Source organism: Strix aluco, chromosome 6 (assembly GCF_031877795.1).
Source record: "Strix aluco isolate bStrAlu1 chromosome 6, bStrAlu1.hap1, whole genome shotgun sequence".
Lineage (NCBI taxonomy): Eukaryota > Metazoa > Chordata > Aves > Strigiformes > Strigidae > Strix > Strix aluco.
Window position 1 is genome coordinate 26,279,184 of NC_133936.1, and position 23,221 is coordinate 26,302,404.

Genomic DNA, 23,221 nt, shown 5'->3' on the forward strand with positions numbered 1-23,221 from the left:
AATATTATTCGTCTTAGCTCTCCTAACACAGTGGTCATCAGCAAAATGTTGCTCACAGGCACTGGAAGTTGCCACCATTGGTGTCCAGTTTGATAGGGAATGCAAAGTATGGGCTTGTCCATCACGCGTTACTTGTCAACTAATTTCAACCATGGACTAGACAAAGCCAAAGACCACCAACAGGTCAGAAATGCAATTAAGTACAGACCACCATGTAGCTGTCAAATGGCAGTAATACTTGTCAGGCCTTGCATGGCTGAAGCAGCAACAGGAAACAAAGAATCTGTATCTCTAATCCAACTTCCTGATGTGTTCAACCACCAGAATTTACCATTTTCTAATGAAGAATGAGAATGTCCCTAATACTTTTCTGCTGAATGCCTCCCTCAGAAGATTAAATGCCAACTCCTCAAAAGTTTGTCATTGTTCCCTGCCGTCTGGGAATCTGCAGCAAATTTTAAGTCTCTGTGTAGTCAAACAATTATTTTGTTCGAACATCAAACAAAGAAAAAAATCTTTGGCAGAAAATCTTTTTTTCCCCCCAAGACTCCTCCACATCTCCACCCCAAAATATAGTGATCTGTAGTCAGACCTGGACAGAAAACAAGCTCAGATGCTTCATGACCCTTAACTATATGCACCATTAGAAAGGGCTATTGTTAGTTTTCAAAGTAGTGGAAAGCATTAGTTTCCATACATGGAAAGCACCAAAATCCTGAATATACAAATGTCAGTGCTCAATACACAGACCCACCCCACTGCAGTTTCCCCTGCTTTGTGAAGCAAGAGTAGGCTCAACACCAACAGTGGTATTTCTACTGAAGCTTTGAAGCTGTGATCCATGATAACAAAAGTATAATTTCATGTCATTGCAGGAAAGGTAATTTTTTTTTTTAAAAAAAAGCTAACGATTATAAAAAACCCCTCAAAATTACTATTTTATTTCTGAAAAAATAAAGACCTCTGAAAAGTAAATGACGTGAGCTCAGCATTATTTTCACTTCTTTAGAGCCTCCTGTCCCAACTCATGCATGGCATCAGCAATCATGAGTAATGTGAGTAAAGTATCTATGCAGACACATACTGGCAAAACCCTTCACATACAGGTTTTTTTCTTGCCTACTTTTATAAAGATATATCCACATTATTTTCACATGAATTGAATATTACAAATTCAGGATGGCAAAGGTTTGATATATCTGGAATTTTATGAGTTTGAATCTCTGCCATAGCAACAGTCTCTCCTGCACTGTCTGTATCACAAACACAATTGTTTCAGCACTACGAAACATGGAACTGACATCAGGAAACAACACTACCACTGCGAACATATTTCCCTCTCATGCTCTCTGCTTGCTGCCTCAGTCAAGATAGCGATCTGTTGAAAATGTATTTTTTGAAATAAAACATGGTGAAAACTGTCTGCTTAGCAAACGCATATGCAAATCTGGAATCTGAAGGAACAAAAGACTATGGTTTGATATTGGTCTAATATACATTTTTTACTTACCCTGCTTCTGTCATACTCCTTCCTTGAAGCTGCAAATAGCTGGGCGTTGGATATGGCAATTCCACAGAATGGGAGATACATCTGCATCACCTAGTATCAAAAGAAACTCCCAGTCATTAAAAACAACTGCAGTTAGACACTTATGCCACTAGCAAAGAGACCTAAACTTAAGTGACATGTCCCAGGAAGGTCTCAGCTCACTCACTCTTCAGCAGAACACTAAACACAAAACAAAATCGTCATGGGCAGGGCACATAAAATGGGTGGAACAGAGATCAAATGGGTAAGAAAGAACAAATGCATTTGAGTTCACAGGTCCCAGCAGTGAGGGTGCTCTGTAACTTGTCTGGAAACCCACAGATTCTCAAGTCTATAAAATGTCTGCTGAAGACTACATTAAATTACTGTAGACACAACAGCTTCCCTAGGGAAAAAAAAGAGTATTCTTTATTTTTCCAGACTGCTTTTTTGTCCTAAGATCAAGAAGCAAGCTTGAGTCACATTTCCACTGATTTCAAGAGATTTTGGAGAATACCAGCACAGTGGAACACAGCACATTCATCCAAAATGATTAGTCAGAAAGCTGATTGTCTTCTCAATAAAGAAGAAAAAAAAAAAGGTTAAAGAACATGCTTGAGAAACTGGGCCTTAATGCATCACCATACATTAAGAAAAACTGGACAAGAGGGACTGGGAGACTGGTAGAATATTTTGAGGTGCACAAGATGACTTTAGGCTGGCTATGACTTTAGGCTGGCTGAAATGAATGAAGTAGGCTAGTCAAATACTTGAATACCTGTAGGACTGGCACTTTCACAAGAATGACAGTGGATCGAAGTCCAACAACATTAGCATTTTTAAGCCACGTACTGATAACAAGTCCGTAACATACTGCCACTGCTGAGTGGTTCCCAAGCTTTGGTCTGAGACATTAAGTAAATTTTACAGGTGCTGAATAGCCTTAATGTTTGCAAAGCCAGCAAGAGCTGGGGCACTCTGCTGTTTACAGAGACAAAAGAATGCTGCAGCAGCTAACCTTTCTTCTCCTTGGTCTGTCACCTGGGAGATCCACTGTAAGCAATCCTTTCTGTGATAAGTTTTGGCATTGAGAAAGTGGCATTTGTCTTTGAAATTCAATTTAATTAGAAAATTACTGCTAACCCAGGGAAGTGGGCTATTGAAATTATTTTATGAAAAAAACCCCAAGAATTGTAAGAATACAGAAGAACTGAAACAGCACCAACTGCTTTTCTACTTTGTCTTCCTTAAACACTCCACTGGCTACATGTCTACTTAGTCTGTGAGTAATGATGAGTTTTTGAAAAGAATCTTCAGATGCTCTGAATTTTGCACCTTCACAGCTGCCATTCTGTCAGAATAACTGCACAATTTTAAGGGTTCACACAACTACACCTATACTGCCAATTTGCAAACAGTTTACTTTCGTCCTCTTCCCATCACGGTTCCCTCTAAAGGAAAATTACATACTTTAGACTCTACAAACACTCATCTTTTCAGAGGGGCAGTAATTAAACTAGCCAACGATCACACCAGATCTGCAGGAATGAGTACACAAAATGAAAAGTAAAGCAAGATGCTAACAAATTGCTAAGAAGGGTTCATTTTTTTTATAAGAAATTCTCTGAGAGAATTTTGCATATTTCAGTTTAGATTTCATTTCCAAAATGAAACAAAAAACTTATTTATATTTTCTTGTAATAGTACTAAATACCATAGCCAAGTAAGAGATGCAGAGCAGAAAAACTTTAATCTGAGAAAAATCTGACCTTGAATGCAATTATGAATATCATAGTGAGACTACATTTTTGCTTAATAAAAACAAGTAAATGCTAGTATTTATTGCCCCACATTGGAACCTCTATTCCCCAAAATAATGTGACCCTGTGGCAATGGAAAGCATACAAGAAGTTTATAAACATTCAGCCATCACAAAAACAGCTAGCAAAAATGTCTTTTTCGGCAAGAAGAAAATACAATTTTGCAATATTGAAAAACATTGCTCTCCGGAACCCAAATTCCAAGGCACTAACTCTGTATAGAAATTAACATCCATAAAACACTGGTTATGCAATGTCAAGAGTCTGGAAAGCTGCTGACTTACATCATTCTTCTCACCACTCAAACTAATTGTATAAGATGCAGTGCAACTAAGAAAGAGACACCAAGCTGTTTAAGATAATCAGTAGAAGAAATTAATACATGTCCACATGAAGAAAAAACCCAAAACCAACAAAACCCAAACCAACCATAAGGTAGAGAGGAACCACCCTGTGATAAAAGATAAATTAATTATCCCTGTTTACCTAAGAACAATTGACAAAACAAAAGCCTACTGTCATTCCTCTTTTGTACTTTCTGAATGGTAAGGGTGGCTGCTGCCTAAACCACTTTCGGCAAATTGCAATACAGTACCAAATAAACAAAGACATTTCTAATAGTAACTGAATTTTAAATAATATTTTTTTAACCAAAATGCAGAATGCAGTAGAAAGCAGTTATCACATTCTGATTTTGAATTATGAATTTAAATCTGCAGTACTCAAGACTTCTTTACAAGTACCTCCAGTATGATGATGTCCAGGCTGTTGACACTCCATACAAATATGGAGTAACATAATATTCAACTCTTAACTGGCTGAGCCACATACTGTAAGGAGCTGGTATTGTTACACCAGATTCACTTCAGGGGTTTACCTTCCAAAGAGAATGCAGAGTTGAGGAAATGTCACATAACACCATAAGCTGGACATATCCTTTTTTCCTCCTTTTAAGTGGTAGGTATATAACTACTAACCCTCTGGTACTCCAAAGTAAAAACATGTTGCATCACTGAATCACAATGCACTGTAATTCTATTTCCATTCCAGTGGATTACTACCATTTCTCCTTAAATAGAAGGACGTAACTTATAATGGACGTAAAGCACAGTCCATATTTTACTATCTTAATTCTCCAGCATGGATATGCTTCAGTAATATACTGACTTTTGGTAACATCAAATAAATTGGGCAGAAGACTAAACTGTATTGTAAAGACAAGAGTATTGAAAGGTTGGTCATAGGCCCACTGTTAAGCAGCATGTGACAGGAAACGACACAGATAAATGACATGGTTATTTTAATTTGCCTTGGTGAGACAAGATCTTGTTAAGAAGGAGCCGTTTTCTTTTTCCCTGTCTGCTGTTCTTCATGCAGCACTGAACAGGCCAGGACAGCTTGCCTCTACCAGCCAACGTCTGTACAAGTTTTACCAAATAGTTTTATTACACAGTGAAGCCAACCTGATGCTGGAACTTCTAAAGGAACCACTGACACCTTGTCCAAAAGTTGAGTGTGCAACATTACACCAATACACAAAATATTGGTGTGAAACTCGTGGAAAAACACCTAACACTCTTCTGAAGAACATAACATAATTTCCCTCTGCTATACTGAAGGCCATTTAAAAAAAATAATTTTGAAGCAAAAGAGTATACCTGAAAGAAAATTTCCTTCCACATCTATTTTGAACTAATGACAGGAAAAGAGCCTGCAGATCTATTAAACAAAGCAATTTCCTAAGAAAGCAAATAGATAGAATATAAAAACATCAAAAATATAGCTTTAACAGATATACCTCATTAATTTATTTTGGCAGATAAGGTTAGTTGTAATGATTCAGCACAGTACTTTGTGGCATATTAACAAACAAATCAGTAAATATGTAATAGTATATTTTATAAAAATTGTGTTCAGTCTGAATAATAAGCTAATCTAATGAACCTGCTGAGATGTTGGAAGAGACTACTATATTTTTTCATGCCAACTATAAGGCATTCAGATACAATAACTGCAGGTTAACAAGATTATATTGTGAATTACTTGAGCATTCAGGGTCCAGGTAACCCAACTCAGTTTCTCATACCTAACTCTCCAACAAGTACCACATCCTTGGGTAGCAACTACACTCACCTCACAATTTCACAGCAGCATACAAAAGCTAAAAAGCTGTGCTTACTTACAAACCGGTGTAATATTTTATCAGGGCAGGAAACCTTGTATGAAGAGAAGATGAAGTAATGGACACTGGTTCAATATTGCATCCTCTTAATTTCTAAATTCTATTATTGTGTTATGGAGTTATTTTATGTTAGGGGTATTAAAAAACAACTACCAAAGGAGTGAACAGGATAAATACTAGAAGCTGTCATATTCAATTATGCAACAACTTACATTTTCAGCTAGGTCCTGAAGATCTTTTCTGCAAAACTACACCAGTAAATCAAATGACTGCCCTGACCATAGTTACTTTTTCCTTCCCACAGAAGGATATATTCCCATTGCTTTAGTATCTCCACAATCTCTAAACTTGTATGACCAAAGTTAAATCTTTAAATCCACAATAAGAACTGAAGCAGTAGCTTGATATTTGGAAGTACAAAGCATTCCCAAATTCTGCAATATTAACTGCTAGGACAAGAAATCTGCAACCTGTGCTTGTTTCACTGTTTTTTTTTAATGGCATCAGCTCTGAAACCCAAATGAAGCGCACCAGTTTTCCCTCAGAATTTCAGAGGATAGTCTTCCATGTTTCCTCTTCATAATCACAGTTCTATAGGCCAAAAGTTCCATACCTGGTTGCATAGTTGTCTGGGCACATCAGCATTTGGACACCTACACTGCAGCATCACAATGTCTTGAGATGTGACATTCATTTTTGTTTCATCTGGATTTTCACAGATGTTGAGACATAGTCAGAATACATAAGTTAATACAATGCTTATCAGTATTCCTCTGAACGGCTAAAAATAACTTAAGGGTTTCTCTCATGATCTGGGTTTGGGTTTCACAATAATTTCATGCATGATATAAATTTTTTCACCATCAGAAACAGGCAGGAGGAGACCTCTGGCCAAGTTCTTTCGGACAACAGAGTCCTCAAGAGATACCACTGTTCCCTTCATCACACAGCCTGGGGATGATGGTCCCTATGGAACCTGCAAACCTCTCCCTTGTTACCCAATAAAAGCCCCTGCTGGTTCCTACTTTAAGAGTTCAAAAGAAAGCTATTTTCTAGAATTGGGCGTCTCATGAGAAATAAGTTTTGAAATTTTCTCTTCACAAGAAGGTTTCCTAGTCTCAGTGTTGTTTTACCCTCACAAATAGCACAGAATCCACATCAACGACAAAACAGTATGAAATATTACTATTCTTACCCTATTTAGGAATATAGGCATTCATATCTGCAGATCTCAACATGTCTTTTGCTTTCTTTTTCTTTTAATGACAGCTAATGATATAAACAACGAAGCTGCATGCATGCAGACCTGCAATGCAGAAAGTTATTAGCTAATTGTGAAAAAAAGCCAGTGCGGCAATGGCAGCACACTGCAGAGGTAAAATGCTAGCTTCATGCTAGCTGGCTGGAAAGCAGCCCTGAGTTCAGCTTCAGCTAAATGCAATGACATTTACCCTGCCTCCCCCGCCTGCGGTTTCACCTGCACTAAGCATCCTCAGAGAGCACCCGCTGCCATAACTACCTGATAGATATAGTCTAACTCATGACTTCTGACATACTCGAAACACTGCCCTGCCCATGGTCACAAAATAAAACAATTTTGATGTCTGGTGGAAGAAAGAAGCCTCTCACTAAGGCTTGTGTACCCAATCTGGCACAAACTCCAGGTTAAGCTCTCAGCAAATGCCTGTCTGGTTCAACTGCTTTCTTTAGCAGCTACTGGAGCCACTTCTCTTTACACAGCTGCTTGGTAAGCCTGTGGGGGAAGGGAGCTAGTACAGGCTTCCTAGAAGGAGAAAAAAAATCCTTTTAAAGTAAATGTTTTTGCTACAGTTTAAAGTTATAAACTTTTTGTGGACATACTTAAAAACCAAGTCAGGGAAGCCAACTGCCCTTTGAAACACTTCCTAAAGTGTTAAAAATAGGTTCAGAGAATGAAATATTCTGAATTCTGAAAAGGATAAACCAAAATCAATTGCAAAATGATTAAGTGCAAGCATTCACCCAAACTCCATTACCTTCTGCCAGCTGTGCAGTGTCTGCCTATCCACCACTCTGATAAAATCTGATTGTCACCTAGGTTTGCAATTTTCAGAAATATTTTCCAAAATTATTTTTCCACCCCAAGCATGGACAGAACCATTGTTTGGTACAGACACACCATGAATTATGGGCATACAAATAGGGCACACAGCTCCTGCTTATATCAGTGAACCTCCAGAAGCTCCTGGGCCAGTTTTCTATTGCCTCTGACTTTTTTTTTTTTTTTAGTTTCCATTTACATGTGAATATTATTTATGCAGTACCATAAAAATACCCTAACGCTCGCAAACATACGGCAGCAACTCTATCCTACAAAGCTCACTAACTAACTATGGAAGCTTTTGGTGGCTGCAAACAGCCTGAAAAGGACCACAGAAGCATTTCTTCAACACTGACTCTGTGCTTGCCTGCCTCATATAATTACTGGCACTCATTCAAACTAGGTAACTCCTCCACCAGACAGATTACAAGACATGTCTCCTGTAGGAGCAGACTTATTACAGTTTTGAAACCTGAATCCTATGTAGGTCACTGTCCTCACAAGCCATGGCACTGGGAACTATCACATGCAGGACCAAGGGGCAAGAAAGGGCAGGAGTGTAGCTTAAACGGCTTCAGCCACAGCCTCTCACCTTTTTCTGGGCCCCCATCACTGCCTTCCTGTTCCTACAGCACAAAACCCATCTTCTCTCTTTTCTGCTACACACATAAGATCTTTAAACTGGAAAAACAAATGAACACTTTGAATTTTATTTACAATAATACACTTGTAAAACTGTTTATACAGTCAGAACTACACACATCCACTAATCCTATTTCATTTTTCTGGCAGATATTTTGAGGTTTCTTGCCCCAGTCACTTTACAGCTAAATATTATTCATATCTGCCATCACTAGCAGGAGGTGAAGCTCAAAAAAGTCTAAACAAGCCACACTGAATTATTGTCATACACACAAAAACATTGGCAGTGGCGATTAAACCTATTTTTAGCAATATTATATAAGACATATTTAAACATTTTAACATTGCATTGAATTTAGCACTTGATATAAAGTGGGAAGGACAATAAATTGTACTGTAAATTTCCACAGAGCACATCATTTTAAATGATGTTGCTCCAAATAAATCTGAAAACATTTCTGCTAAAGAATAGAAAGCCAAAACCAATTTAAATATATGAAAAATGGCTACTATTCTAGGACCCAATCTTCTGATCTCATACATGCAAAAATCCAGCTATTTTAATTGTAAATTCCGCCTTATTTTATACACACCTGAATCAGTGATGCCCCATAATAAGCCCTGTTCCAGCAAACACTTCAAACTGCCAGTTATTTAACATGTGATACTCAGCCAAGATTTCCAGCAGAAGAAATGGGGACAAGAGGAGGAGAAAAGTTAGACAAAGAACAACAGTCATTCTATTAAAATAAGAAGTGTATGAACTGAGGAAGAGTAAGGGTAGCAGCTGAAGACAAAATGCAGTGACACAAGGAGCATCGCCATGCTAGCATAAGCACCTGTAAGCCCAATGCCTGGCATTCAGCATTTAGTCCTGAGAGTTCAGCAAATGCACATCAAGGTTGAAAACAAGGAAAAGTCATTTTTCAGGCAAGCCCAAGTGAGGGCTGCAAAGTTAAAGTAATATGACTAAACCAGTAAACCAACATGCTTCTATATTATAAGCACGTTGAAAGCCATGGAGAGTCCTCACTGCAAGGGCTATTGAGGACTCTCAAATCTGGATGGTGGAGTTATGCACCATGTCTGTGTGACCACCTGCAGTTAGAAGGCCATTAAGTCAATCCGACAATTATGGGTGGACGTTTTTTTATCAGGTCTAGTGTTTCCATCCATGGGTTTTGAAAGTTGGCAGGGCACCATCCTTTGTAGCAGTCTTACAGAGAAGTGCTAGGCAGCTTTTATTAGTTTGTCTGAAATAACATGAATGAGAAGCATCATGAAAGGTCACGAATGTCCTCAAAACCACAACTCCTCCTACCCACCAATTAACTTTCTCTCCTTCAAATGGTGAATGTTGGTCATCTTTGACACATCCAAATTATATCGTCACCTTAATAAAAGTCAAGCTGAGAGGGTTCACAGAGGACATTTTACCTGTGTAATGTTTTCCAGAGAGACCAAGAGGGGCTGTTACTGCCTGGCTGCTCTCTCCTGTTTGAAGGTGAGCCACTAGAGGCCAATCCCCAGGCATGGCAGCCCACAGCCATTGTGTAAGGCAGGCAGTTCTGCAGTGCCTTAAATCTCAGTATATCAAAGCACTTTGACAGACCATGAGCAAAGTTTTACAGCAGCAATATCATGCCATAATTTTTTTCTAGAGACGGCAAAAGTGAGCCAAAGAAAGATTAACTGATTTATCCAAGGGTCGGAAGAAGGTCACAAAGAAAGAGTCTGTCAAAATTTTGGAAAAGCTCCTGGTTCCCACTATGCCTGAATCGGTGGACCCAGCCTGCCCAAAGACACTATTACAAAAGCTTTATAAATGTCACTGGATGAGATGGGAAGATCTTGGTACTAGCACTGCAGAGTGACAGCAGTGAAGACTGATACTATCAAGCTAAAATAAAAAAGTTGCAGATCAGAACTTTAAATTGGCATAGGAGAATTAATAAGTATCACTTCAAAGTTGATTTTCCCTAAGAAAGAGTTACAGTTTTCAGTTTTACCATTTCAAATTGCACGACGTCTGATCTCTGCAGATACTACCCATAACAACTGACCATGCTAAATGAATGATATTGAGACCAAGAATAAATTCCATATGCATCCATACATTGAGAATGTAATGTTCAAGTCACAATTCTACTTATAACTCAGTTACCAAATCCCAATTCTTGTCAATGATGAGAACTAGATTTATTCATATACTTCTTGCTGCAGTCTTTAAGTATTAGAGTACACAAACCAAAAACTATTTCTACTAATTCTCAGCTTAGTCAAAACTGAATGAAGATGTCTTCCTTCATTTTTTGTATAAATTAAATTTTGTCTTTAGAGCCAAAGTGCAGGCACAGAATCAGAATCACAAACTGGTTGAGGTTGGCAGGGACCTCTGGAGGTCATCTGGTCCAACCCCCTGCTCAAGCAGAACCACCTAAAGCCAGCTTCCCAGGATTGTATCTAGACAGCTTTTGAATACCTCCAAGGATGACAACGTCACAACCTCTCTGGGCAACCTGTGCCAGTGCTCTGTCACTCTCACTGTAAAGAAGTCTTTCCTGATGTTCAGAGTTTTCTGTGTTTAAGTTTATGCCCATTGCCTCTTGTCCTGTCACTGGGCACCACTGAAAAGAGCCTGGCTATGTCCTCTTTGCAACCTCCCATCACCTATTTATACACACTAATGAGATCCTCCCATGAGCCTTCTCTTCTCTGCCAAACAGTCCCAGCTTCCTCAGCCTTTCCTCATTGGAGAGATGCTCCAGCCCCTTAGTCATCTTTGTGTACCTTCATTGGACTCTGCCCAATGTCTCTCTTGTACTGGAAAGCCCTGAACTGGACACGTTGCTACAAGTCATGAGTGAAACTTAATCCTGATGTTGCATAAATACTGCGTGCAGTTTAACCAAAAAAGAATTTAGCTCATCTATATATAACAGTCTGCATTGAGATCACAGTGATATTACTAAGTTTCTATTCAGGCTCTTCTCTTGTATACTTCAAAAGGTGTTTCGTGATTTTTGAAGAAAAAAATTACTTGAACAGTAACATTTTTTCACATTGGACTTTGTTTAATAGAGACAGAGAATGTTTCTGGAAGAGCCTACTGCAGAGGCCTGATCCTTTGCCATGCTGAGCTCCTCTTTCAGCGAGGTGGGCATTCTTGCCTGACTAAAGCCAATGCTAGTAAAAGTCCTTCCTTCTAATTGAAACCCCAACTGAAATACAAAAGCCTGAATCCAACACATAAACCAGCTAGATTTCCCAGGTTAAATTGTCATGGTATGAGTAAGTTTAGCTCCCCTGGCTGATCACTGTTTGCAGCATCAGTCAAAAGGGGATGGAAAGGGTTGCTTCTGTTGAACTAGAAAAAAAATGTGAAGCAAGTTTCCTTATGCAAGTGAGATCCAGACTTTGGGTGACAGCTTCAAAGAAAGTTAGGGACTGACACCAACTGTATTCCCTTACATCACTGCTTGTCAAGCAAAGCATTTCTAGTGTTTCTTAGGCTACAGAAACTTTATCCCCAAACAGAATAAATCTTCAATGGATTAGAAATATCCCACAAAGGACAACATATAGCATAACTAACCCTTCCTTTCACCACATTGTTTTATGTCTCTTTTCCAACCAGGATGCACCTGTACCTTGATCCTTTCTTCCATAATACATAGAAGCATCACAACACAATATAATCCCATCATATTTCTGACATACATCCTTATGTTATTTTGTGGAGTTTCTCCTCGACATCGGGAAATTTGCCAGTGGTGTTCTACATTTGCCTATTTTGAATTTATGTATATCTAGTGACTAATATAATTGTTACTGAATGTCACGGCACTTTATGCTGGTGACAGTGGTCTACTCTTCATACATTTCTCCTGAGAAAGCTGTTCTTACTCTCCAGTTTTTAAGATGAAGAATAAGTGAAGGAATACAGTGTATTTTTTACACATATATTTTTTCTTAGAAATGCAATGTTTCTGCAAAAGTGCAGAATCTTATTCTAGCAGAATTGATTATACAACTGGACACACTTGACAATGCTGTTATTTGATTCTGATTATACCAATTAGGTAATCTGAATTAGTTTCTGTTATAGCACTTTCAGACCTGATTAAAAGCAATTCTAACACTTACAACATGTACTGTAATTTCCACCTATCACACTGTGCGTGTTAATGTTTCACATGAGGGGAATAAACCCTACAAACCTTTGCCTTTAAGAAAACAGCTCACAAGCTGTCATGTTGAGATCATACATGAAAAAAAGCAGCATATAGTAATAATACCATCTTTAGAACAGTTTCCATACAAAGTGACAGAGAATTTGCTGGAGGGAAACTTATCTATAAATCTAGACAGTATCATTCTTAGTGGTCTAAGGTTAGTAACTACTAAATTAGGGACAGATGAAAACTAACATAATACCAAGGCAATAGAATAATTTCTTAAATCACAAGAAAGAACAAAAATGCTAATTCTTATTAGTTTCAAATGAAAGAAGCTTTTAAAAGACCATAACAAAGTACAGAAATATTCCTTAACTGTTTTCTTAATAAAACTATTTACAGAAAAGTGTGATGAGCAATTATATTATATTACCTCTCCTCTTCTTCATTATGGGCAGTTTAAAGGAACAACAGCAGAAAAGTAGCTGAGCCAAATACTGTGCCCATATACATCACTGTGAGCCTACAGTAATAACTCCGACATCTTAATTTGGATTTACAAGGTTGTAATTTACGGAATTTTGTCATCTTTAAGAATTTGAAAAGGTGGTTGATGCCTCAAGGACATTTTCATCAGCACTGGCTGTATCAATTTCACAGAAGGCTGACTGACATTAAAGTTTATTTTACTCTTTCCAGGCGAATGCCAGTCAGAAGAAGCTGAGCATAAATATTTACAGAATGTCTGTGGAAATACGTAATTTGTAATACAGCCTGATTGGTTTGACATTCTCTGCTTTCTTTATATCTCTGTTCTATGTCTACCAGGATGTCCAAATCTCACATTTTACTGTTTAATCCATGCACAAGAACATGTCAGTAAAAACAGGAAAGGAAGAGACCATCTCTGCAAGGAACTCTGAATCTTACCCATTATTTCAATGACAGCAAATAAGAAAAATATATGGTAATATATTTTCGTAAGATCTAAAGCCACAATTTTAGAGAATAATCTAAATTGTGCTTCAATTTTCTATCTTTGCTTCACTGCAAAAATAGGAAAAGAACGTATATGGGGAAAAAAGATTGTCCAGGAAATAGTAAAATGTGCAACTTATGAAGGTAAACAATGATTCATTCTGCAATATTGAAAATATACCAGTTCTAGAATGCAAATGTGGTTTTATATGAAAAAGAATCCACATTTGTCTTTAATTTTTGCTTAAAAAATTAACTTGGAGCCTTTTTGAATTCAATTGTTTTGCCCAGAATCTTCACTAGACATCAATAAGAAAGAATCAGAGTATGAATGAGAGCCACAAGTTTCTGGATTCAGGTATTCACTTTCAGCTTAAGTTAAGCCTTGGAAGGATAAACTTTGCCAGACCAGTTAGCAGTCAGTCAGGCATATTCCTGAACTAAAAGATCCTTTTTTTCTTTCCTGGGAATTCTCTCCAAAATGAGCACCTTATCATAAGTGCTATTTTGGTACTTGTTGATTTCTCCTTACAGCCTCCATTAACTCTTCAATCAAGAAAGTCACTATCATTAACTTTTTCCAGTTTCATCCCATGAAATTTTAAAAATAAAATCAAGTAATAATTGGGATATTTCCCCAATTCCTTAAAACATACAAGTACATGTTCTAAAATAATTATTTACAGAATTCAGCTTTGACACACATTTTTTATGTGTGTATGTGGAGGACGTTAACCTATTCAGTTGAAACTGTGGTGATTAACTCAGACAGTAAATTAGTGTCTTCCAAAACTGCCTTTTGAGCCTGACTGATTGACAAAGCACTGGGAGAAGCATTGTGTTCCACATTACTGCACCTCTGAGTTTTAAGACTAGGTGGGCTACAGCAGCCTGACTTGAAAAAATTGATTTTTTCTGTGCTGCAGACTTCAAGGGGCTGATGAAAGTGTGTGGGCTGGTTTGGATGTGAGCCACACTTTTTCCACACATCATTGTGTCTCCTGCACTAATGACTCACACCTGCACATGCTGCTATCTGATTTCTAGGCAAAGTTATTTATAAACTGGAACTGCAGGGCCAAATCCTGGTGGTATAACTACACAGACCATGATTTACCTAAAGCACTTGTCTGTGAAGCATAGACAATTTGGGGACACTGACTTCACTCTCAGGTACCATGAAAACTGGACACAGCTTCTCCTCTGATAAAAGCCACACTGAGACCTTGTATTGCAGAACGCTATGGATCTGATGTGGTAAAGCACCACTTTTCACCTGACTGTGAGATAAACATAATCACAGACCTCCAAGGTCCCCTGGACACAGAAAAACATCCTATCTTCTCTCACAGCAGGTACAGAAATTTTTTGCCATGCAGACTGTTTATACCTGGAGACTTGTGTGTTGCAGGCCACTGCAGATGAAAGAAAATATTTTATTCAAGCAAAAATACGTTGCCCCAAGCTTATGATTACAATCTTGCCTAAAGTGTCCCACACTCATCGGTCAGAGAAATATTCGCATTATAGTCTCTGCTTTCCAACACTGTTCCCCAGTGCTCAGAGTATTTCATTAGTTAAGACTGCAGAAGCATCAACATTTGGTAGCAATTACATATCTTTTTCTCCTTCCTCTGCAACTGACCATTAAGTGTTTTTACTAGAGGTTCAGATAAGGCCATCTGTCTTCCCTTCTTTGGGTTAATTTGGTGAAGGGCACAGAAAAACCAGTTCAGAACAACTGCCTAAATGACCTCTCTGTGAGAACAGCATTATGAACCACACAATGAGTTACATCCTCAGAGATATAAACCACTGATCTGCTGCAGTGTAAATTTTCAAAGATGTTAATCTTACAACTAGTAAGCACACAGCATTCTGCCCTTTAATGCTGAAAATCATATGGTGTTTTGAATCTCAGATTAAAGTGATTGCGTATCTAAACAAAGCTCTGTTTAAATGGAAAAAAACCAAGCCTTTATATAGAAAATCAGGTATATAAGCAAGCCTGTAACAGTTATTTATACAGACACATATTTTGCTTCCAGCAACACAAGGTTCTTCCAAATATATACTTAGGTATACTTCATTGTGTGCCTCAGAAAAAAACCAGTAAGGTATTAATATTAATATGGCTGTTGAACTTCAGACTGGAGGGCATTTGATTTCAGGTAGCTGAGTTGTGTTCAGAAATCAATATGCTACTGTCGACTTTGGTGCAAATTTACTGATGTTAAGGGCTTACTTCTGCCTACGTTATTAACAGTTCAATCTCGGGCCAAATTATTTTAAACATTTACAGAGCACCCAGCAAAACAAGGCTTCACTTCCAGTTGCAACATTTAAGTAGTATTATAGTGCATTCAGCCTTAGCTTGATTCTGTAGTACCAAGGAGTAAAATACTTCACAAACTGAGTAAGGATATCTGGTCTTTAAGCTACAGAAATAATAGGAAAACAGTCTGTCCTGTCATCGTACAGGCTATTCTCCACTAATAGATATTCTATTAAAAAATGGAGGAAAAGAACACTGTTCTTTGATTTGATTAGGATTTGAGTAGGCTTGCTCTTTTTTGTCTCCATAATTTTGGATGGCAAAAGTTGTCATAAAACAAGCAATGAATACTAACCAAGGCAAGGCTGAATGGTCAGGGAAGTGCCCTGGGTCATACACCCTTGCTTCTTACAGCTGAGTAGCACTACAACAGAGATGCAAAGAGAAATTCAAATTCAGCTCATTGCACATCTGCCCACATTTGATCTCCTTCTACTTTTATTCCTTTTCAATAAGAGTTTAAACATTTTACCAATGCCCAGTGTTTTTATCTTAACTTTATCTGCTTAAGAAACTGTCAGTCTTAGCTTAGGTTATCTTTTGATGCACATACAATCTTGTTGCAGTCCTCACACCCACTCATTTTTCCATCTTTTCTGCCTTCTTTTTCTGATATTAGCTTATTCTTTTCAAAATTCTTATTTCCAACTCCATCTCTGCTTACAGAACAACCGATTTTAATTTAGCTATTGCTTCTCCAAAAAAAGGTCTATCTTTGTTTTAATTATTTTGATGGCATGATTTTTTCTTTAATGTTAAGAAATTCACTACCTCCATAAAGAAAGTCTTCACAGAACTGGAACAGCCCAAGAAAGAATGGTTGAATTCTGCATGCTAGCCTGACAGTTGTCCTGAAATAGTATATAGGCAGGTAAACAGGATTTATTCTTGGTACTTTTTTTGTGACAAAATTTGTTTCTATGTGACAGTGGATTTCATGATGTTTCTGAGAAACTGAACTTAAAGCATAAACTGATTTCACTGAAAAAGACCAATAGATGGTGCCAGTACTATCAAATCCAAAGTACCGAAGAGCTCTATAACCTTATACAAATTGCCAGTGGCATTTAAATAAAGAGCTTGCTGATTCTTTTTCTGTGCAAAGAGATTCTTAATTCTGAAAACAGTTCATCTCTAATTAGCAACTGTAAATCTGATTTCAGAAGCTGGAGAAAAAAAAAACTGGAAAAAAACCCCAAAAACCCACACACACTTTTTCAATCTCCTATTTCTCACAGCTGTGGGCCTAACATGGAAAAAAATAGCCATTTTTTGCATCGACATTGCTGCTCCTTCCTTCCCACCTATCCATCTTTACTCCCGTGCAGATTCATGGAAAGTCAAAGACTACATCCATACTGATAGGAGAAAAGAGGCTCCAGAGCATGTGGATATTTCTGACTTTATCTGCTTCCACCCACGTGACTAGCAGGCAATCTCTGCACCACCAGCAGTCTCACATGGTCTCACTGGTGGCAGAGCAGTGACCCCCCAGTTGTGCAGGCCCCACATGCACTACAGGGCATATTCCTGCTGGCCTGCAACATGCACTGCAAACAAATTCACGCACAGGGATGCCTTTATACCCCCACAGACTGACCTGGCAGGTCACAATCCCTCACTGCTCTAAGGGACTGTTCTTAGTCACCTGTGTAGAGTAGCTTTACTTATCTCCAAATACCCAGTTATCTACTGAACAGAGGTGCAAAACCAGAGCAATCCGTCCTTACCTTTGCTTAGAGCAAGAAATACTGAAAAAATAGACCTTGCTGCAAAAACCAGACCACGTGAGTACATGAACAGTTTAACTCCTCCAAGACAAGCAAATAATTATAATATAGTCCTTAGTACTGGTTTTTCTTTGTATTTAAAACTCTCTCTTCTCAAATTTGTTCATCTTATTCCTGCAACTCCTTAAAGTCACTGGTATGACTTTCATGGATAAAGCATGCAAAATTTTGTCCTTTTGCCAAAGTCTGCATTCATGCTTTCATTTTTATTGATTCAGTTTTCTATAATTCCCCCACCCCCTTTAAAGCAAAAGCACTTATTTTACAAGAACTCAAACAATCTTTTAAACCCTCCTATTCTCACCTTGCTAGCAAAAGCGCTATAAATATATACAGATGTTACTTTTTGTTTTGAAATAATTCAAAATAGGATCTTACTTCAAGCTGTATGTTAAGCTGATATTAAGATAACTCAGCTGCCTACCTGGTAAGCCAGACCACTGCATGTACTTTAAGAATATAAATAACACCACCAAAAGAAAACTGTATTTCACAGTTTCATATTCATATAGAACATTATGCACTGTATTATAATAATATATAACATGATAGCTATGTACTACATAATAATCGCCTCAGTGTGCACATGTACTAATCATCAAATTAATTGAAACTGTGATAGTTCTCCAATAAGCAAGTTCAATTACACTGAGTCCTATATTAAAAACCCCTCAAAACGGACTCCCAGTTGAAGTTTTATGCAAACTTTAAATCAAAAAATCTTTTATCTCACCAATAGCATTTCATGACGAATTTTGGGTCTTGAGATGCTACTTTGGTTCATGGGTAATAAAAGACTTTGCAATAAAATTTACACAGTTGCTGGGACAAAACCATGTCACAACCAGGTCCTGCTGCAAAGCCTGTAGTGGTGCGGTTGTGTCAGAGGCAAGCTGTGTGTTCAACTAGCACACAGTGGGCACTGTATTTAAACTCAAAATAATTACAAAGAGCATAAATAATACACTTTTCATGCTGTTACTATGTTGCTCACAGCTATATCATGCAGGAAAAGCATGTTAGAGTAATTATTTTAGTAGTTTTACACCAAAGTAAAAAAAGAAAGGGGAGGGCAAGGAACCAAATCTAAATTTGTAATTTATACAGTGAATAATGGGTGTATTTACACATTTCCTATGGAGTTCACAGATGAGCAGAACAGATGTAACATTTGCTATTCCATGTCACCCCAGGCTCGGTCCCACTTCACATCCTTTGGTGTTGAAGAATCTTTCCTTCACATTGTTCCTGAGGTCTGCCTAATTTTACAAGGGGTTGTACTTTCTAGTGGCTTGTGCTAAATCACTTTTACAAACACCTGAATAAGTGAGAAATTTCTCAACCCTAACTTGTGGCAATGTTGTGTTTCAGAAAACTAGACTGGTCAAATCAAGAATGAGGAGATTTGTAGCTTCAAGGAGGACAAAGTAAAAGTGCATCTTTTAATGTACACCTCTGTTAACCAAAAAATCATCAACAGAGTAGGAAAAGAATGCCTAGCTGCTGTGCTTAGACATGTGTTGTTTCAGATGTGGGTTGTCACAGTAATACGGTGACAGTATTGCCACTGTATTGACAATGATTATCTGAAAGAGAATAAAATGTAAAGATTAGCAACAGTATCAAATAAAGTATTATATGATACACAGAGAGTTAAATCAAGAAACCCACAGAACTGTTGGATCTTCCTAAATCCTTTAGTACCCATGTTTAAACAGCAGAAAGCATTGCATAAGCTGTGCTCAAAATATTTGTTATCCTGGCTGTATGGTATTGCCAGAAAACACCTAAATAAAACCATTAACTCTGGTGTTAAGGATTCCAAATCATTTGGTTCCAGACACGAACAGAAGTTCAGACTTATTCCTTTCATAAGTGAGCAATACAGTAAGCACTACACATTATGGTCAGAATTATTTTATAAAGACAAACATAACTTTAGATGGTATATGCAAATTTACACAGAAGATAATTTTATCACAGTAAGTCAGGTACCCATATGTACATCATGAACATAAAATAGAACTGGAATATATGATAGTTAAAAGAAGAAAATACAGAAAAGAACTAGTCTTTTTCACATTTCCTGATTAATATTGAAATACAGTATCACAAAACCAAGCTCAGAACAAACTTGACACCTTGGCTCCCCAAGGTCAGACCTAACTATTGTCAGAAGCAAGGTCTCATTTCAACAAGAGAAAAAGCTTGCCAAGAAAAATGAGTTCTGAATCAAAGGGGTTATGCTGTCTCATGTGTGTTCTGGTTCTCTGCAACAAAGTTATGTATCACTGTGCCTCCACTTTATTTTGTGAAGTCTAAAAGACTTCTAAAGCAAAACAAACTCAAACACATCAGGTGCTAACAAATTTTTCCAAATGTTGTTATTCTCATTCAGATTCCTAGGATCACAGAACTCATGAATCGAACCACTGCTCTCCAAGGTGCTACTTCTGGTTGGATAGACATTTTATTTCAGAGTCTGGTTGTTCATATGTACCTAATCACAGAAGATTAAATGCTGACCTAGACCATAGCTGTGCTTTAAAAAAAAATATATGTTCTTTAGAAAACATATGTGTGAGGGAAAGCTTATACTTCATAAGGCTTCTGTCCCAGATCCTCAAGAATTCAAAATTAATACAGGGCATTTCCTTTAACTGAATTCAACAATTAATTTTTCCTCATGCAAGCTGCACTTATGTGGCCTTCAATGTGACCATCTCACTCAGAATATAATCAGCATACAATTATGTTCTCTCTTATTAATGGAAGAGAAGATTAGGTTCAGTATCCAGGACACAAAGAAGTTGTGGTTTCTTTCTCAGCTCTACCACTGATCTGGGGGTTACTGCAAGTCATCCCTTCTAAGTGAACATCACTAGAAGATTTCAAAGTACTATGAATGTACCACAAGAGTACAGAAAACAAAATGTTTTCATTTCCCAAGCTATCTTCATTGAAAACCAGATTTTTCCTCTGCTCCCTTATCAATATGAAAATTTAAGTTCTTCAGAGATAACGTTGTCTGTAAGAATGATGCCTTTGTTCCTGTTGCTCAAGCAGCATTTTCTTTTCTCCTACAGTTGTTCTGTACTGAGAAACAGCCAAGGCAGTGAACAATTATTGCTTGTCTTTTGTGTTAGTTACCACTGTGGATCACAGCCTCCAGCTTCAGAAGTACCAGACCTTCTCCTTGTCCTGCAGCTGAGAAGCAGCATTAACATTCCCTTTCTCTGGAGCTCTGAGTAGCAGTGACACTGCTCTTAATTCTCCTTGGGAGGAGATGTCTCCATAAAGACATACTACGTTCAGATGATAACAGCTGAACAATCTGGTAATGAAGTGCCATAAAGCCAAAGGAAACTGAAAACATGGGTTTCCATGCCAGAACTTCAACCAGTATGTGGACAAGCATACTGAAAACTGAAACTTTCACAGTCATCCTGTAAGTATGTGATGACAAATGTTATGCTTCCTACCATAACTAAACAGCCTTGACTTATTACACAACAGCTACACTAGAGCTAGGAAACTAACTGCAATAAATACCCAAATAAATACCCATGAAGCTTCATTCTGAATATAAAAATAATTTTCCTGCTGATGGATTCAGCATCCATTTACATTTTTGAGAAAAAAAAAAAAAAAAGCAAGCTGCACCTTGAATTTATAAGTAATTCTTATTTATGAAAAAATCTTTCTCTTCCCACGCACTGTATGAAGGCAGACAATGGGAATGGCATTACATTAACAATACCAGTAGCAAACTGATACTTTTGCTTATTTTGTGTGTTCCCGTAAGTGCAAGAGAAATGTGGAAGGGTAGCAACCAGTCATCTTATGCTTTTTGGATTTCTGAGGGCAAAAGTCAGGTCATGAACGGCTACCACAAACACTTCTGCAATTTCTAGAAATGTGTGGGGAAACTCTTCAAACACATGAGCTGGGAGAGGACTTGTTTCATTGAGGAGAAGGAGCTATTTCTGATCATGAGAAAATTAAACACAGATAGCAGGTACATATTTAATATTTATATTTTGAGAGAAGTACTAAATTTTACACACTGATACCCCCTCTTTTTAAGCCCATTTAGCCCAATTGTGACCACTAGTTGGTTTCATTAAAAGGAGAACTAGATTAAGGAAGTAAATGTTGCCTTGAAGCAATGTTATTTTATATAAGGAGTGTATTAAGTCTCATCACATTGAACCAAGCAGAAACTAAGCAGGAGAAGATTTTTTTGGTTTAGGTACTAACTCTCTTTGAGTTAGACTTCATACAAAAATTTTCCTCCCATCTTACTCGGAGCTCTGCTACTTCGCACTAGTATGTGCCCACAACCCTCTCTGTTATTTCTGCTTACACAGGTATGTACCAAGTAAGCACCTCTGTTTTGGGCTGTGACAAGTGCACATCAGTTTGGGGATGTCTGCTGACTTGAGCCTCATGTTCCATAAAGAAGCCTAATTGCTTCACATGGCTATCAACAAATGAAGAGCCCAGTGATTAAAGCTACCAACTTTAAGAAGGTTTAGCCCAACACTTGACAATATCAATATGCACATTTATAATGCACTTACTATTCCACTAACCAATGAAAGGAAAAGCACTCTCCTTGTTTTAGATATGGAAGAGTGCTGTGATTGTCTCCCTGTGTTTATGGTGTGAGTCATCTTGCATAAATAGTCCCTTGATTTCAACTATACTGCAGAACAGCACACTAATTTACTTCCAGCTGCGTGGAAGTCTATAATCTGAGTGTCTGAGAGCTCTTCAGATGTGAGCTGCTGCCCATTCATACAGTTGCTAATACAACTGGCTAATGGTATTGAACCCAATTATTTGTGTTATCCTGTATAACACAAAATACAATTGGGGTCCTAACTCAATAGCACTAAAAACCACACAGAGAAGTAAAACCACATGTGGAAAACTAATTGCATTTCTCACAAAGAATATGTAGTGCTCCCTGCAAATTAAAAGATGGATTTTTAGTTAAAGGGGACAAATTCTGATCTTTACTTCCACAGTCCCAACTCAGGAGACCACTGACACATCCTCTTCTCCCCAGGTCATAGGAGAAGATGAATATAGGTGGAAAGCAGATATACATGGGTGAGAATTGTATGCATAAGTGGATAGGACAGTAGCACAGAGTGCAAGGTGGCATTTGAAGTTCTTACAGACTGCAGACAGCCCAGAGAAGTTGCAATAAATTAGACTTGCTGAGTTTGTTTTAATGTCTATGAAACGTTGCAGTAAATTCCAGAGTACCAAATAATCTTGAAAATCTAAAACAACCCCTCATTCCTCTACCTCTAGGCTGAGCTTCTGCCAGGTACAACAGATTCTCAGATAAGGACTGCAGATTTGAACCAAACTGTGATTTGCATGCTTTGAAGTCAGTAGAAGTTACAAGTAAACAGGCCATTTATAATCAAGGCTTATAACCACCTATAAAACCTTGTCCCCCACAAGTCTGGTGTGTTGTATAACTCCCAGTTGCATGATACCTTGAACATAATTTTAATATTAGTTATTTGCTTTAGCTTTATTAACAACCTAATAGAGGTATACCTATTCCCTTCACTAATTTAAAAAATGCAAAAATCTGTTACAAAGACCATACAATAAGGGAAAACAAATGACAGTGGAAGATAATACCTCTGTGCCCAGCAAAATCCT

At 37.8% G+C, this 23,221-nt stretch overlaps 1 protein-coding gene across 1 annotated transcript in view; it reads right to left on the reverse strand.

Annotated features, from left to right (window-relative positions):
• The window catches only part of PDE11A (phosphodiesterase 11A), a 137,490-nt gene that overhangs the window by 78,113 nt on the left and 36,156 nt on the right, over positions 1-23,221 (reverse strand). Inside the window, exon 3 of the mRNA XM_074828301.1 lies at positions 1,511-1,600. Within this exon, the coding sequence (XP_074684402.1) occupies positions 1,511-1,600 (90 nt within the window). The remainder of the gene's footprint in view (positions 1-1,510; positions 1,601-23,221) is intronic.